Source organism: Fomitiporia mediterranea (assembly GCF_000271605.1).
Source record: "Fomitiporia mediterranea MF3/22 unplaced genomic scaffold FOMMEscaffold_1, whole genome shotgun sequence".
NCBI lineage: Eukaryota > Fungi > Basidiomycota > Agaricomycetes > Hymenochaetales > Hymenochaetaceae > Fomitiporia > Fomitiporia mediterranea.
The window spans coordinates 3,297,081-3,313,163 of record NW_006760386.1 but is presented as its reverse complement, the minus strand read 5'-3'; the positions used below and the strand labels follow the sequence as shown (position 1 = coordinate 3,313,163).

The 16,083-nt window shown below is 48.7% G+C and overlaps 4 protein-coding genes across 4 annotated transcripts; all 4 read left to right on the top strand.

Moving 5' to 3' along the window:
• Window positions 1-249: 249 nt before the first annotated feature.
• FOMMEDRAFT_144109 (uncharacterized protein) lies at window positions 250-2,473 on the top strand. The gene is made up of 7 exons (XM_007261815.1): window positions 250-700; window positions 750-853; window positions 908-1,166; window positions 1,228-1,411; window positions 1,484-1,867; window positions 1,945-2,020; window positions 2,075-2,473. Exons 1-7 carry the CDS (start codon window positions 488-490, stop codon window positions 2,460-2,462), a joined length of 1,608 nt encoding a protein of 535 aa, XP_007261877.1. The 5' UTR covers window positions 250-487; the 3' UTR covers window positions 2,463-2,473.
• Window positions 2,474-3,032: 559 nt separating this feature from the next.
• Window positions 3,033-8,149, top strand: FOMMEDRAFT_130954 (Pentafunctional AroM protein; the record flags this gene model as incomplete). The annotated part of the gene is made up of 5 exons (XM_007261814.1): window positions 3,033-3,415; window positions 3,547-3,754; window positions 3,811-5,542; window positions 5,595-5,815; window positions 5,864-8,149. The coding sequence occupies 5 exons, from the start codon at window positions 3,033-3,035 to the stop codon at window positions 8,147-8,149; spliced, it is 4,830 nt and encodes a 1,609-aa protein (XP_007261876.1).
• An 858-nt stretch (window positions 8,150-9,007) lies between these two features.
• FOMMEDRAFT_74257 (uncharacterized protein) lies at window positions 9,008-11,126 on the top strand (the record flags this gene model as incomplete). The annotated part of the gene is made up of 6 exons (XM_007261813.1): window positions 9,008-9,607; window positions 9,671-9,740; window positions 9,799-9,983; window positions 10,035-10,464; window positions 10,524-10,691; window positions 10,753-11,126. 6 exons carry the CDS (start codon window positions 9,008-9,010, stop codon window positions 11,124-11,126), a joined length of 1,827 nt encoding a protein of 608 aa, XP_007261875.1.
• A 746-nt stretch (window positions 11,127-11,872) lies between these two features.
• Window positions 11,873-13,703, top strand: FOMMEDRAFT_130952 (glutamine synthetase/guanido kinase; the record flags this gene model as incomplete). The annotated part of the gene is made up of 5 exons (XM_007261812.1): window positions 11,873-12,363; window positions 12,469-12,697; window positions 12,759-12,894; window positions 12,951-13,567; window positions 13,635-13,703. The coding sequence occupies 5 exons, from the start codon at window positions 11,873-11,875 to the stop codon at window positions 13,701-13,703; spliced, it is 1,542 nt and encodes a 513-aa protein (XP_007261874.1).
• Window positions 13,704-16,083: the final 2,380 nt, after the last annotated feature.

Here is a 16,083-nt window from a genome sequence, read left to right as displayed (position 1 = left end):
CCATTCAGAAATTCAGAATGCTTTGAGCAAGGGGTATCATTTGACAAGCGAATCACAGGTGTATCCCAGGTCAATTGCACAAGACTTATTGGGTATGTCCAATGAAATACAATTTCTGTAAAATAGCACAGAGGCAAACATATTGTACTTATGTATGTATAAACAGAGACAAATCGTAAACTCTTCTCCACGTGATCTGCTTCTCTGCTCAGACCATCCATGCGCAGCGCAATAATCAATTGGGATGAGCTCCTTCTTCTGGTCCCTCTTCGTATTTTGGGCTGTCATCTATGGCATTCGCGCGTACAGATACAATTCGTCATCGCAGAGTCTTCTTCCAACGGGTAGCAAGCCTCCTAGGGCATCACTCTCAAAGGGCAAAGCGCTAGCAATCACTCTTAGAAACTTTCACTTAGAAGTTCGAACGGGTGTGTTAAATGCTCTGCATGATGGTTTAATTGCAAGGCTCGAGAATCCTTCGGCACGAATGGTTAGAAGTGCTCTTAAACTATTTTATGACGTCGGAACTGCTTTTGGTGTTCTGGGCTTTTTGCTGGGATTTGGTGTACTTGTATACGCTTCAACCCAATTTCTCTCAGTCATCCTTTCGAATCATGAAGTATCTCAGCATAGACTAATGAAGAGAGCTACTGAGGTCTCTGGGATGGGCGAAACATCCACTCTGGCTGTTAATTTAATCGTATGTAAGGAATACTTGTACGGTCATTTCAGTTTCTCATCATTTTCAGATACCAGGCGTAACAGTTCCACAGTCCCATATTTGGTTCATCCTCCTCGCTCTCTTTTCAGCACAATGTTTACACGAAGCAGGGCATGCAATAGCTGGCGCGATGTAAGAGTCTCTACCACGTTCGCAGTCGTTCTCGCCTAAGTCATCGTAAAATAGAGAGGGTTTACCGCTCCAAGCAGTAGGGGCCTCACTAACTGTCGTCTTACCCTCCGCATTCGTGTCTTTCTCATCTTCTATGGATTCTATGGCGTTGGAAACCTCCAGGTTACGTGTCATCGCTTCGGGCGCTTGGCATAATTTTCTACTGTGGGGAACAATATACCTGGCATCCTTCATGAACTTTTCTTCCCTTTGGAGTGCACTCGGATATAGGGACGCGAGTGATTTTGGCCTTGTCGTCCTTGAAATCGAAGAGGTAAAAACCCATCTTAGTTTTCTTCGTTTAAACCTTAAATGATTATTGTTCGAATCTTTAGGGATCTCCCCTGACATACTACCTGCAACCGGGCAATGTTATCGTCAGCCTCGACGACGTTGCCCTCGGAACCACAAATACTAGTAGACAAACCTCTCCGGAAGACCTGTGGTCGCAACTTCTTCTCAGGCATGATCCCCTCATCGCAGAACAAGGGTGGTGTATTGACAGTGACACTTTTTCCGGTAAGTATATTCCATAAACATCGAGAACGACGTTTCAAAAGCTCCATCATTGATTATCCTATTCAATGACAGACCAACCGATGACTTGCTGCAACTCAAGAGTCGCGAAAGGCATTCCGGCGCATCCGCCTGCAGCGCAGCTCTCATGCTTTGTCCCAATACAAGCTTTTGGGAATGGGCAAGGACGTTGTGTTGACCCTATTCCTATTTTGTCTCCAAATCCATCTACGTCTCCTGCTGGGAGGTGCTTTTCCGCGAAAGATTGTGACGAGCATACTGCCGAGCAAGACGCAATGGGGAAGCCGAAAGAATGCGTTCGACCAGACCTGAGTGCCCAACTGCTTCGCATTGGAGTTTCTCCTCCGATTTGGGAAATAGATTTGACATCCAAAGAGGTGAATAATGAGACTAGAACTGTATTATGGAGTGGGCCTAGGGAAGAGGTTTGGGAACAGGGTTCGTTAATATTTATCTGTTTTGTTGCTTAGCCTTGATTAACGCGTACTTCCTGTGTATTTTCAACAACGAAACAGTGAAAGTGGGTTCATTGTCGCCTCGTCATCAAATTCTTCCTCTCTGGCTTCCCAACTCTTTGTCACTATTCTTTAGGTGATACCTTCTGTATTATTGACCCGTCGGACCTATTAACATCCTCTAATCCAGCTACTTATCAACCCTATCCTTCTCGCTGTACATCTTCAACCTATTTGCTTTACCATTCCTGGACGGATCACATTTTCTCTCGGCCCTGATCGACCTCTGCGGGTCGACACGAGCCAACGAATCTTCCTTGCTGGATGCCTACACAGCTGACGACCGCCCGGAATTTTCGCACGATATTGAACTTGGAGTCGCGTCCGAAAACTCAGATAACGACTTCATCATGCGTCGAACAGGCACACGTATTCGATTCTCCTCGTCTCTCGCAACTTTGATATCGAAGTGGAGACGACGAATACGAAGGCGGAAGGACAGGATTGAACGGGTTGTTAAAAGTGTTACGATCGGATTGATGTGTTTTGCACTCGTTGGGATGATTTGGCCGAGATAATATACATTAATCTGTCTCAAGCAATTATATAATAGTAAGGAAATACTTGAGTCGAGCAACTATGGCGTGGTGAATATTTGAGTAGACTCGTTTTCTCGCTGATTAGCGCAACAGAAGACTATGAAAATTGCAAGAATCGATCTCGAGTGTAAAAGGCTCCTTATGTCTCGGAGACAAACGCTGAGTGAATTGCAGTGAAATGCGGCCGCTCAAAATTCTCTAGACTATATTTCCATATCCGGGATATGTAGTTCGCGACCGTTGACCGCAAGTGTTGGGCTATCCTATATCAAGATGATCATCCTCAGCAGCATCGCTCCAGACTGTCTGCCGACGTTGTTCCTGCGACCTCTACGCATCTTTACGCGAGTCCAGCCTTCTGCGAGGGACACCGGTTGATAAGTATATAAAAGCGAACCGTTTTGAATAGTAGATTACTTCGGAAATTTCGGCTTTGCAACGACAAGATAATTTTTACCTCTACACGCACGTTCTTCTGGACCATCGTTGTCATTGTCCTACTCTCTGTGCATAACGTCCTTGAGACAACTTATCCGGACCGGTGACAGCATGGCGGAAGTCGAGATTAAGAAGGTGTCTATCCTAGGCCGAGACTCCATTCATTGCGGTTTTCACCTCGCACCGCACATTGTACAAACTGTCTTGGACACACTTCCGTCGTCGACTTATGTCCTCATCACAGATACAGTCGTTGGCTCTCATTACCTCTCGAGATTTGACGATGAATTCCTCCGCCAAAAGCAACAGGGAAAGGGTACAAGTTCGAGGTTCCTGGGCTATCTCGTTGAACCGGGTGAAGGGTCGAAGAGCAGGAAGGGAAAGGCAGAAATTGAAGATTATCTACTGGAACAGAAGTGTACCCGCGATACCGTCGTTCTTGCCCTCGGTGGAGGTGTTATTGGCGATTTAGTCGGTTTTGTTGCTGCAACCTTGTGAGTCTATTTTTTTTTTCTATCTACAAGAATACCCAGAGGACGGGACGGGATATGTGATGATCGCACAGCTTCCAAAAATATTCTTAGAATTATTCATAAATTAGAAGCTAATGCTTGTTTATTCATAGTATGCGTGGCCTTCGGTTTTGCCAAATACCGACTACGTTGCTTGCTATGGTTGATTCAAGTGTGGGCGGCAAAACTGCAATCGATACTCCACACGGAAAGAACCTCATCGGCGCCTTCTGGCAGCCCGAATATATTTTTATCGACGCTGCCTTCCTTGAAACGCTTCCACCAAGAGAATTCTCAAACGGCATGGCAGAGGTCATCAAGGCGAGCACTTATAAATACTTATATGCGCATATACTTTGCTTATTCGTTTTATATAGACTGCAGCGATTTGGAACGAAGACGAATTTAGCGCACTCGAGTCGCGTTCCGCGGAGATATTCGCTGCAGTTCAATCCCGTTCCGTTGATGCCTCGGCGCGAGCTTTGTTGCTTTCCGTTATTGCTGGTTCAATTGGCGTCAAGGCGCATATTGTCACTGTTGATGAACGTGAAACCGGACTTCGCAATCTCGTCAACTTTGGTCACACAATTGGCCATGCAATTGAAGCGGTACTGACTCCTGCTATCTTGCATGGCGAATGTGTTGCAATCGGAATGGTGCTTGAGGCGGAGATTGCGCGCCAGCGCGGTGTCCTTGGTCAGGTCGCTGTCGGACGTCTCACACGTTGTTTGAAAGCATACAACCTTCCAACGAGCCTTTCAGATCCGCGCATAGCTGCGCTACCTCAGGCAAAGCTTCTCACCGTGGATAGATTGTTAGACATTATGGCTATTGATAAAAAGAATAGCGGAGCGGCAAAGAAAATTGTTCTCCTGCAGCGTATTGGGAAGACTCTTGAAGAGAAGGCTAGTGTTGTGCCCGATGACATGATCCGGAAAACTCTATCAGAAGCAGCCAAAGTCGTACCTGCGGTACCGAAAAACCATCCCGTAAAGATGGCGACGCCGGGCTCAAAGAGCATTTCGAACCGTGCACTACTCCTAGCAGCACTAGCAGAAGGAACATGCAGGCTTACGAATCTCCTGCATTCAGACGACACTCAGGTTATGATGAATGCCTTGATCGATCTCAAAGGCGCAAAGTTCTCGTGGGAAGACGGCGGCGAGACGCTTGTCGTTGAGGGTGGCGGTGGTTCGCTCTCTCCGCCTCCGCCAGGTAAAGAAGTTTACCTGGGCAATGCGGGTACTGCAGCGCGATTCCTCACAACCGTCTGCACACTTGTGCAAAGTACCGACACGACACGAACGGTCATCACGGGCAACGCTCGCATGAAACAACGTCCTGTCGGACCACTCGTCTCCGCTTTGCGTGAGAATGGGTGCTCCGTGGACTTCAAGGAATCGGAAGGTTGTCTTCCACTCGCCATTGCGCCTGGTGGTCTCCCGGGCGGACGTATCCGACTGGCGGCATCCGTCTCGTCGCAATATGTTAGCTCTATTCTGCTTTGTGCGCCTTACGCGAAGGAACCGGTGGTGCTCGAGCTCACAGGCGGAGCTGTTATCTCGCAGCCGTATATCGACATGACGATAGTAATGATGCAATCCTTCGGAATCGTGGTCGAGCGGCACACGGATCCCAACACTGGCGCATTACTCGACGTATACACGATTCCACGTGGGCGATACGTCAACCCAGCGTCATATGCGATTGAGAGTGATGCGAGCAGTGCGACTTATCCGCTTGCGGTTGCTGCAGCGACGGGTACAACGTGCACGGTAGAAAACATAGGAAGCGCGAGCCTCCAGGGTGATGCACGCTTTGCGAAAGATGTACTTGAACCGATGGGATGCGAGGTTGTCCAGACTGGGACTTCGACGACTGTAACGGGGCCACCAATTGGACAGCTCCGTGCGTTGGGTATGGTAGACATGGAACCGATGACAGATGCATTCTTAACTGCATCGGTCCTGGCAGCGATTGCAACCAAGGAGCCATTGAAAGAGAGAACGCTTACGGATGGAAGTCCGATGACTACAACGCGCATTCTAGGCATTGCAAACCAGAGGGTTAAAGAGTGCAATCGTATTCGGGCAATGATCGATCAACTTGGTACGTGACTTATGATTATTAATAAGAATAAGCAAATCTGATGGTGTTACAGCTAAATTCGGTATTGAGACCAAGGAGTTAGATGACGGACTGGAGGTCTACGGAAGACCGGTCGGAGAGCTGAAAGAGGGATGCAGCATCCATTGTTACGACGATCATCGAGTGGCTATGGCTTTTAGCGTGCTTGGTTCGGTCGTCAAGAACACGATTATCGAAGAAAAGCGTTGCGTCGAGAAGACTTGGCCTAACTGGTGGGACGACCTCGAAAATAAGGTAAGAAGCATCACAAGCGAGAGACATGTTGATCTAATGAGTCGTTAGATCGGACTGAATGTAGAAGGCGTAGAGCTGGTCTCAGGTCCAGTGAGCGGTTCGCCAAGCAAGGAGGCCACAGCGAATGTTGGTGCCTCCGTCGTCATCATTGGCATGCGCGGATCCGGCAAGACGTTTGTTGGCAGGCTCGCCGCGCAAGCACTGGGCTGGACCTTCCTCGACGCGGACCATGCCTTCGAGGAACATCACAAGATGGGTGTACGAGAATTCGTTCACGCGAACGGTTGGCGGGCCTTCCGAGCTGCAGAGACAGAAATGCTCAAGACTCTCCTCGCGGAACACCAGACTGGCCATGTCATCAGCCTTGGGGGAGGGATTGTTGAGACGCCCGCGGCGCGTGACGTCTTGTGTGAATACGGGAGGACAAAAGGCCCTGTAGTGGAGATCGTGCGTGAAGTGGACGAGGTGGTAAAGTACCTCACTGAAGAGACGTCTCGTCCACAATACGGCGAGTCGATCGTTGATGTTTGCACGAGGAGACAGCCATGGTTTGCAGAATGCTCGACATATCAGTTCGTCAATTACACAGGCGTTCTGCAGCATGTTGCAGCACGCTCACTAGACGACAACGCAATAGGGTCTGCGAGCCCAACGGCTTCGCAGTACCGCACGGAAGTCACGCGATTTTTCCACCACATTACTGGTGTGAAGCGCAATGTTTCGGCGAATGTTGCTCGTGGAAAACGCTCTTACTTCCTCTCGCTTACATACCCGGGTGTTACGCCTGCGCTTCCGCACATTGATGAACTGACGGCTGGGACAGATGCAATCGAGTTACGCGTCGATCTCCTGCGGGTGCCGAAGGACGTAGAGACGAGGGGAAATTACATCCCGCCGACGGCATACGTGATTGAGCAACTCGCAGCACTCCGGCAGAAAACAAGCTTGCCTATTGTCTTCACGGTTCGGAGTGTATCACAGGGTGGCTCGCATCCAGATGGAGCTGAAGCTGAAGCGCTTGCGCTGTTCAATGTCGCAGTGCGCATGGGCTGTGAGTATATCGACGTCGAGCTGGCTTGGAACGACGCACGAATCCGTGAGTTTGCGCAGCGCAAGGGAAACTCGCAGATCATTGCATCATGGCACGACTGGAGTGGAAACATGAAATGGGACGGCCCACAAGTGAAGGAAAAATATGCGCAGGCCAAAGAACTAGGCAATATCGTCAAAATAGTTGGAAAGGCAACGTCACTTGAAGATAACTTCGCGTTGGCCGACTTCGTTCGGTCGGTCGAGGCAACACCTGACGCAAAACCCTTCATTGCGATTAATACTGGATATGAAGGTCAATTGTCTCGTATTCTCAATAGTACATTAAGTCCAATTACGCATCCTCTTATGTCGGTGAGCGCTGCGCCTGGTCAACTATCCTTCGCGCAAATCCAGACAGCATTGCACCTTATCGGACAGCTTCCTGCTCAACGCTATTATTTGTTCGGAACACCTATCAGCCAATCGCCATCACCCACGCTGCACAGTACAGGTTTCCAGGCGCTGGGCCTACCTCATACGTACAGTTTATTTGAGACGGTGGAGGTGGATGAGTCTATTCGAAGCCTGCTGCAATCTCCGTCCTTCGGTGGCGCATCAGTAACAATTCCACATAAGCTTGCAGTCATGCCTCTACTAGATGAATTAACTGCGGACGCGAAGGCCATTGGTGCTGTTAACACGATCATCGCGGAAACAGATCCTGGTGGCAAGCGAATTTTGCGTGGTGATAACACGGACTGGATTGGAATCCGCAGCACTGTCTTGGCAAGGCTTCCGGGCGATGGCAGAGTACCGGCGGCAGGTCTCGTTATTGGGGCAGGAGGAACATCGCGAGCCGCACTATACGCACTGCACTCGCTTGGGGTAGGCCGGATCTATCTTTACAACCGGACTCGAAGTGCTGCGGAAGCTCTCCGTGACGCATTCCCAGAATACAATATTGTGTTATTGGATAACTTGGATTCGTTCTCAGATGCGGCTCCGGCGGTCGTTATCTCAACCATCCCCGGATCCGCAACCACGCTTGAGAAGGGATCCAATGGACTGTACCTGACCAAGGCACTGTTCAGTGCAGAGCATGGTGTTGTCGTGGATATGGCGTATAAACCTGCGGAAACGCCGCTGTTGTCATTGGCGGCATCCTCGCAAGGCTGGAAGACAGTCAGAGGAGTCGATGTTCTCCTCGAGCAAGGCTTTGCGCAGCTCGAGTTGTGGACTGGCCGCCGTTGCCCTCGGAAAGAAGTAACAAAGAAAGTATTAGATAAGTATAATTCGGCTTGATTCAGACTTGTTTTTACTTTGTTTCAGCATTTCCGCTTCATTTATCTAAATGAGGCTGATCGGTGTTCAAGGAAGAATGGAAGAACTTTTGGCAGAGAATATAGAGAGCAATTTCGTCAGCATTTTCAATCTCGTCGAATAATAGATAACAAATGCAAAGGGAACGTGGTCGTGCGAAATCAATTTTGATTCCACTTGGCTTCTGGCTCCTTCAGCAACGGCATCCGGTTCCTTTTCATTTTTCGCGCGTCTCAGTAGGCACAGCAAGCTTGGATTCTATATATCGATCGATTCGCTGCATTCAACATATGCTGTGCTTTGTGACGATGATATTCGACCAAATTATCTAGCGCTTCTATTCTGGGCCTACTTATCTGCTGCGCGTTCCGTAATACTTTGCAACATTCATACAACAAATGCAAAAAGCAACGGCCGCTGCGGCCTCGTGTCACTTGATATGCTTCTGGTCTGACATTATATATGATAACTGCACATGTCCTCGGTGTGGTTCGTTCAACAAACGCATTCCTTGCTCACGTCCGCTTTTCAAAACTTCGCACTCTTTGCTTCCATCCCGAGTTCATTACGCATACTCTTCTCCCATGCTAACTGCTATTTGATTATCCTTCGTTTGCTACACGCTCTCCTTTACAGGTCTCACTCACACAAACTAGTGAAACCTACCGGATGAGCGCCATAATCGCCTATTCTTCGACGGATTCTGCTGCTCCTCATGATTCTGCAACTCCTACGGTCGCGACGCGTTCTGCCATTGCTGCGAGCTCGGTGCCTCCTTCCGGTTCCTCTAATGCTTCTGTAGGCACTGGGGCTGGAAGCAGCCAGGCAGAGTCTGCTGGCATGGACCCAAACGAGCTCATTGTCTTTTGGTTTGATATCGCTCTCTTGTGCGTTATTGCCCTTTTCTTCCTCCTAGCTCTGCCTCGCATCGTTGCTCGATTCTCTCGTCCTTCGGAATGGGCGCGTGGTCAACTACTTTACGGCGGGTCAGCTGCAAGGAATAGGTCTGCATCACCCCCATTGACGACTCCAGTGCGTGTGCGCCGCCAGAATACCGATGCGACGTTTAGAGACTATAGGACGGACGACTCACACACGCTTGCTGTGCACGATTATTCGATGGAGAAGGGTAGGAAAGGTGACCGCATATACACCGGCAGGGGGAGTCCACCCCCGCATGTTCCGGCGTTTTCGACGTTACTCTACCCTGCATTATCCTTCTTCTCGTACAGCGTTGCTCCTGGGAAGTCGGTCGGGAAGTTGACTCTCGCCTTGCTTTTCATCGCCGCTGTAATCGCGCTCCAGTTTATCAAGGATGGAAATCCCTTGACAGAATCTGTTCGCCTTGGATGGTTTGCGACTGCACTAATTCCGATCACTATCGTATTTGCGACAAAGAATAACGTAATTGGTATGCTCCTTGGCATGGGCTATGAAAAGGTAGAGTTCTTGCTTTTGTTACTTCGGTTTGATCATACAATTGATCCTCCCTGGTTCCTGCAGTTGAATTTTGCACACAGATGGATTGGCATCGTCTCTTTCATCACTGCAAATCTTCATGCTATCGGCTTTAGTATGTCTATCAAAGAATACTTCTGTACTTACGACTGAACTCTGACAAAATGCACTAGTTTACAAGTGGGCAATCGAGGGTATACTTGCAGAGGAGTTTGAGAAGGACTTTGTGATTCACGGCACGATTGCCTTGGCTGGCATCGAGATTCTCTTCTTCGCATCGTTAGGCTGGGTTCGCAATAAGGCTTATACGTTCTTTCTATTCTCCCACGTTGTTGGTTACTCGTTATTCCTTATCGCAGTAAGTGCTCCCCTTCCATTATTAATTCCACCTGTTAACCACGTGCTATAGCTTTGCTTCCACAGAGAGGTTTGTATTAAATGGGTCGTGCTCGGCGCGTGTATCTATGCACTTGATCACCTGCTGCGGCTTCTTAAAACACGATTTTGTGTTGCACGAATCAAAACTGTCCCAGAACTGGGGCTCGTGCGTCTCGAAATACCCGCAATTACGCGTGGTTGGAGAGCAGGCCAGCATGTGCGAGTACGCATCCTTTCCACCGAGATAGGGTTGCTTGCTTGCACTGTTGCACATCCATTCACGGTAGCAAACGCTCCTGGGGGTGAGTCGGCGGAGAAACGCGGTTTGACATTACTTGTGAAGAAGGCCGGGAATTGGACCTCACGATTGTACGATATTGCGGGACGAGCGGGATACTACCCAACGGAGGATGGATATGGAACGATTCGTAATATAAGAGTAATTGTCGAGGGGCCATACGGTGTGTATTTACTGTGACTTAATTCCGCTGACTCTGACCTTACCCTTTGTGGATGGCAGGAGGGTTGGGACATATGATGATAGCGAGCTTCTCGTCTGTTATGCTCGTCGGTGGCGGAAGTGGTGTTACATTTGTTTTGAGTCAAGCTGAAGAACTTGTACAAGCCGTTCAGGCGGGTAAATCTAGTCTCAGGTTTATTGAGATCGTGTGGATCACACAAGACCAAGGTTCGTCTCCTTATACCAAGTTGATAGATCTTGTTGATAGTTGTATTCGTTGTGGAAATAGCCTCTATAGGACCCCTCCTCCCAACCTTCTCTGCTTTGATCGACGGAGTAACAAACCTCCAAGGGATCCTACTCAAGATTTCAATCTTCTACTCTCGTGCTCCCTCTTCTTCTTCCAGGTTACCATCGTCAACGGCGGCATACCTCTCATCGCTCGCGCCTACTCTTTCCGTTCACTCCGGACGACCAGCGCTTGATCGAATACTCGATGGACTCGTGCGACTGACTGCTGCGCTTGGACGAGATCGAGCCAAAGGTGTAACACTTGGCGTGTGTGGGCCGCAAGGGTTGGTGGAAGACGTAAAGGCAGTTTCAAGAAGCGTAGACGGGGAAGCGTGGAGGAAATGTGGGGGAGTTGAGGTGCACGAGGAGTGAGTTGCTTTGCTTTCTCGTTTTGAGGTATTTTTGGAATTTTGAGGTGGTTCGCATGTGCAAGGCGCGGTGTCATGAATAACTTCACTTTACAGCAAAGGATGCTAACTAGATTTCTTCTCTCTAGGGTATTTGGGTGGTAGCAGACCGAAAGCGCGGTCATTACTGCATACAGCCGGGTTGGCGCAGACATTGAAATCTATAGATCAATGCTAGATCTTGCCTAGACTACTTCGATTCTCCCGCATATCACCGGATATTCGATCCTGCGGCTCAGATTCTCACAGAAGCTGATTACTTCCGTGCCCCATTTTTGACTTTTTTTTTGCTTCTCCACACAAGCTACGTCATTTATGTCCTATTCGATTCCGCTTTCGTTTCGACATTCTTTCGTGAACGTTATAACTTTGCTTTTTCTTGACACATACATGTTTATACCTTCGTGAGATGCTAGATTCGAATGACTTTCTTGCACATATTCATGTAAATTACCAGTACATAGACAGACAAATCACCGAGATATTGCCCAAAGATCTCGGTCGCTTGCGCACTACATCCGAATGGGGCTCTGCTTCACGCATGGACAAAGTCAGAAATATGATCGCCTGGAGGGTAGATGGCTGCGGGTTTGGTGGGCGCAGGCAGGCTCTTGGCGACCGTTATCACGCCATGCCATGATTGGCGTTCAAAAGGCCACTGTCTGAGCAATATCTCTATCTTCCTTTCTGCGCCTACGCTGATAATAAGCTATGTCTAAGTTGGGAGGACAGGCAGTTTCGATACCTCCAGACTGTCTGGATATCCTGAATGACGAGCAAGTACAGTTCGTCCGTATTGTTTGGGTGGACTTCGTCAATTTCGTGCGCTACCGTGTCGTCCCAATTAGGCATTTTCGGAAACTGGTTTCTGAAACTTCTTCACCCGCCACAACCAATGGACACTCGACCCCTCGCCAGGTCAATTCGAACAAGGAGCACGGACATCTAGTGGAATACAATCCTCATGGAGGCATCCAGCTTACAAAGGCGTCCTTTGGTCTTGCGTTTCTCTCGCTGGCCGAAGGGTTCGGTGCGATAGGAGAATATGTTTACGTTCCTGATCTCGCGTCTGCTCGATTGTTGCAATATGCTCCCGGACATGTGAGTGTGATGGGATGGCTCGAGGAGAAGGAGGTCTTTGAAAAGAAGGCATCGTTCGAGGCGACGTTCTGTCCTCGTGCACTTCTCCGTCGAATTGTTGAGTGAGTACTGTGATGGACCTTTGAAAATACGTGCTTACTAATGCAAAATATAACAATAACGATAATTTCGTAACTGCAAATAAATAACCAACGAAAACTCAAAAGACATGTTCGAAAGACAGAAGGTGTCGAGTTTCTCATCGGATTCGAAACGGAAGTCATTTTTCTCTCTTCAGTCAACCCCATACAAGCGGTCAATGACTACGGATGGTCCGAAACCTCCGCCATTTTGGCTGGAACACCGGAGGCGAAAGCATTAGAGGAGATCGCTGACGCATTTGAATATGCCGGAATCGAGTTGCAAATGTATCATGCTGAAGCTGCTCCTGGTCAGGTAAATCGTCTTTATTACCTTTTGCAGTGAACTGCGTTGAATTTTTATGTTTGATATGCAGTATGAGTTTGTGACTGGACCCCTTCCACCTCTCGAGGCTTGCGACGCGCTCGCTACGACGCGTGAAATTATTCTGAACATTGCTGCGAAGCACGGTATGCGCGCTACGCTTGCTCCGCGTGTTTATAGTAATAGCTGTACGGTTTCTGCCTTCCTTCTCTTCGTTTGCATTCAACTCTTTCCTTGTTTGTAGGTGGAAGCGCAGCACATGCGCATATTTCCTTAACATCCACCTCACCCTCTTGGTCCTCTCTAACCATACCCGTGCCGACCACCTCTCTACCAAACGTCTCGCTCACTCCTCTCCAGTCATCCTTCCTTGCCGGATTAATGGCCCACCTACCAGCCGCGACGGCGCTTACCCTCCCCACACGTGCGTCATACGACCGAATGGTCGATGGCGCATGGAGCGGCGGGACGTGGGTATGCTGGGGTAGAGATAATCGTGAGGCACCTGTTCGGCTTGCCGGTCGTGGTCCTCGTCCGCCCTTGGGTAATGCAAACCAAAATGTGGAGACAGATTATCACTTCGAAATCAAGTCCGTCGACGGAACTGCCTCGCCATACCTCGCTATCGCCGCTCTCCTTTCCGCGGGTCTCTCGGGGGTCTACAATCGCTCCAAACTCACCTCTGTTGGACTATCTTCGATAGTCGCGAGCGACTTGTCAGAGGCAGAAAGGAAAAAGTGCGGTGTAGTAAATAGGATGCCGTTGAGTATCGATGAGGCGAGGAAAGCACTTCAAGAAAATAAAGTTTTAAGAGATGATTTCGGTGAAGAGTTTATTGAGGCATATCTGAGTGTGAATAAGGTCTGTGTCTTTTGAACTCTTTTCGAGTCTCGTTGAATCGCTGATGAGCTGTCTCCCTTTTATAAAGGCGATGGATGAGCAGTTGAAGGCGCCGACTGCGGAGGAGGCAAGAGTAAAGCTTGTTAAGACTTATTAAGTAAGAAACTTAGTAACCGAGTTACCCTATATCACTCATGGTCTTGTTAAAATCCATTTCGAATAGATGCATTCATCCTTCTCGCTCTGTTCCTTAATTGATGGTTTACTTTGAGATGCGCTCATTGAAGGCGATTGCTTGTGTGCTTATCACGAAATTGTGCACAAGGGCCTGCGGGACCGAAATGAAAAATATGTCTCTATGAGTGCAATGACATAGAGGGGGTGAAAAAAGAGAAGTGTGGGAAGATGATTGTGGTTCGAGTTCAAGAAGCACTGAGCGGGCTCTTTTATTTCTATCTTCCCTTCTACGCTGATAAAAAGCTATGTCTAAGATAGAAGAACAAGTAACTTCGATGCCTCCAGTCTGTCTGGATATCCTGAATGACGAGCAAGTACAGTTCGTCCGTATTGTCTGGGTTGACTTTATCAATTCCGTGCGCTACCGTGTCGTCCCAATTAGGCATTTTCGGAAACTTGCCTCTGAAACTTCATCTGGCACTACCAATGGGCATCTGATCCCCAATCAGGTCGATTCCGACAAGGAGCACGGACACTTAGTGAAATACAACCCTCATGGAGGCATCCCGCTTGCAAAAGCCTCATTTGGTTTTGCGTTCCTCTCTTTGGCCGAAGGGTTCAGCGCAACGGGAGGGTATGTTTATGTTCCTGATCTCGCGTCTGTGCGGCTGTTGCAGTATGCTCCTGGACACGCGAGTGTGATGGGTTGGTTCGAGGAGAATGAAGTATTTGAAAAGCAGGCACCGTTCGAGGCGATGTTATGCCCTCGTGCACTTCTCCCTCGAATCGTTGAGTGAGTACCCCAATGGACCTTTCTTTTCGGGAAGTTCGTGTTTGCTAATGCCCCATTAACAATACCAATAATATCTTAATTTTAAATAAATGATGAACAAAACCCAAAGGAATGCACGAAAGACAGAAGGTGTCGAGTTTCTCATCGGATTCGAAACGGAAGTCATTTTTCTCTCTTCAGTCAATCCCATACAAGCGGTCAATGACTACGGATGGTCCGAAACCTCCGCTCTACTATCTGAAACACCGGAAACGAAAGCGTGTGAAGAGATCGCTGACGCTCTTGAATATGCTGGAATCGAGTTGCAAATGTACCATGCCGAATCTGCTCCTGGTCAGGTGAATTGTTTTGGGCTCCTTCTGTAGTGAGCTATGTTGAATCTTGCTATTTGATATGCAGTATGAGTTTGTGACTGGGCCCCTTCCACCTCTCGAGGCTTGCGACGCGCTCGTTACGACGCGTGAAATTATTCTGAACATTGCTGCGAAGCACGGTATGCGCGCTACGCTCGCTCCGCGTGTTTATAACAATAGCTGTTCGTCTTTCGCTTCTCACGCTTCTCCCCTCTTTTAACTTACACTCGCTAATTCCCGCCTCCTCCTACTTTCAGGTGGAAGTGCAGCGCATGCGCATATCTCCTTAACATCTACGTCACCCTCTTGGTCCTCCCTAGCCATACCAGTGCAGATCACCTCTCTGCCAAACGTCTCGCTCACCCCTCTCCAATCATCCTTCCTTGCCGGATTAATGGCCCACCTACAAGCTGCGACGGCGCTTACCCTCCCCACACGTGCATCATACGACCGTGTGGTAGATGGCGTATGGAGCGGCGGGACATGGGTGTGTTGGGGTAGAGATAATCGTGAGGCACCTGTTCGGCTTGCCGGTCGTGGTCCTCGTCCCTCCTTAGGGAACGCAAACAAAAATGTGGAAGCGGATTATCACTTCGAAATCAAGTCCGTCGACGGAACTGCCTCGCCATACCTCGCCATTGCCGCTCTCCTTTCTGCAGGTCTCTCAGGAGTCTATAATCGCTCTAAACTCAGCTGTGTCGGACTTTCTTCTGCAAGCGCGAGCGAACTGTCCAAAGCAGAAAGGGCAAAGTGCGGTGTAGTAAATAGGATGCCGTTGAGTATCGATGAAGCGAGGACAGCACTTCAGGAAGATAAAGTTATGAGAAATGCACTGGGAGAAGAGTTTATTGAAGCGTATTTAAGCGTGAACAAGGTCTGTATCTTTCGATCTCCTTTCGAGTCTTTGAATCGCTGATATGTTGCTTTCTGCTTTGTGAAGGCGATGGATGAGCAGTTGAAGGCGCCAACTGCAGAGGAGGCAAGAGTAAGGCTTGTTAAGACCTATTAAGTGAATATACTATTTACTGTAAGACGGTTTGAAACGGAGCTATACAGCATATCACTCATGGCCCTGTTCATAGCCCCATCTTGAATAGATGTGTACAGTATAAAACCATTAGCATGGAGGTAGTCGGATTGCGTATGTGCTTATCACGAAATTGTACACAAGGACTTACAGGACTGGAGATTTAGAAATGCATTAAAATTACCGT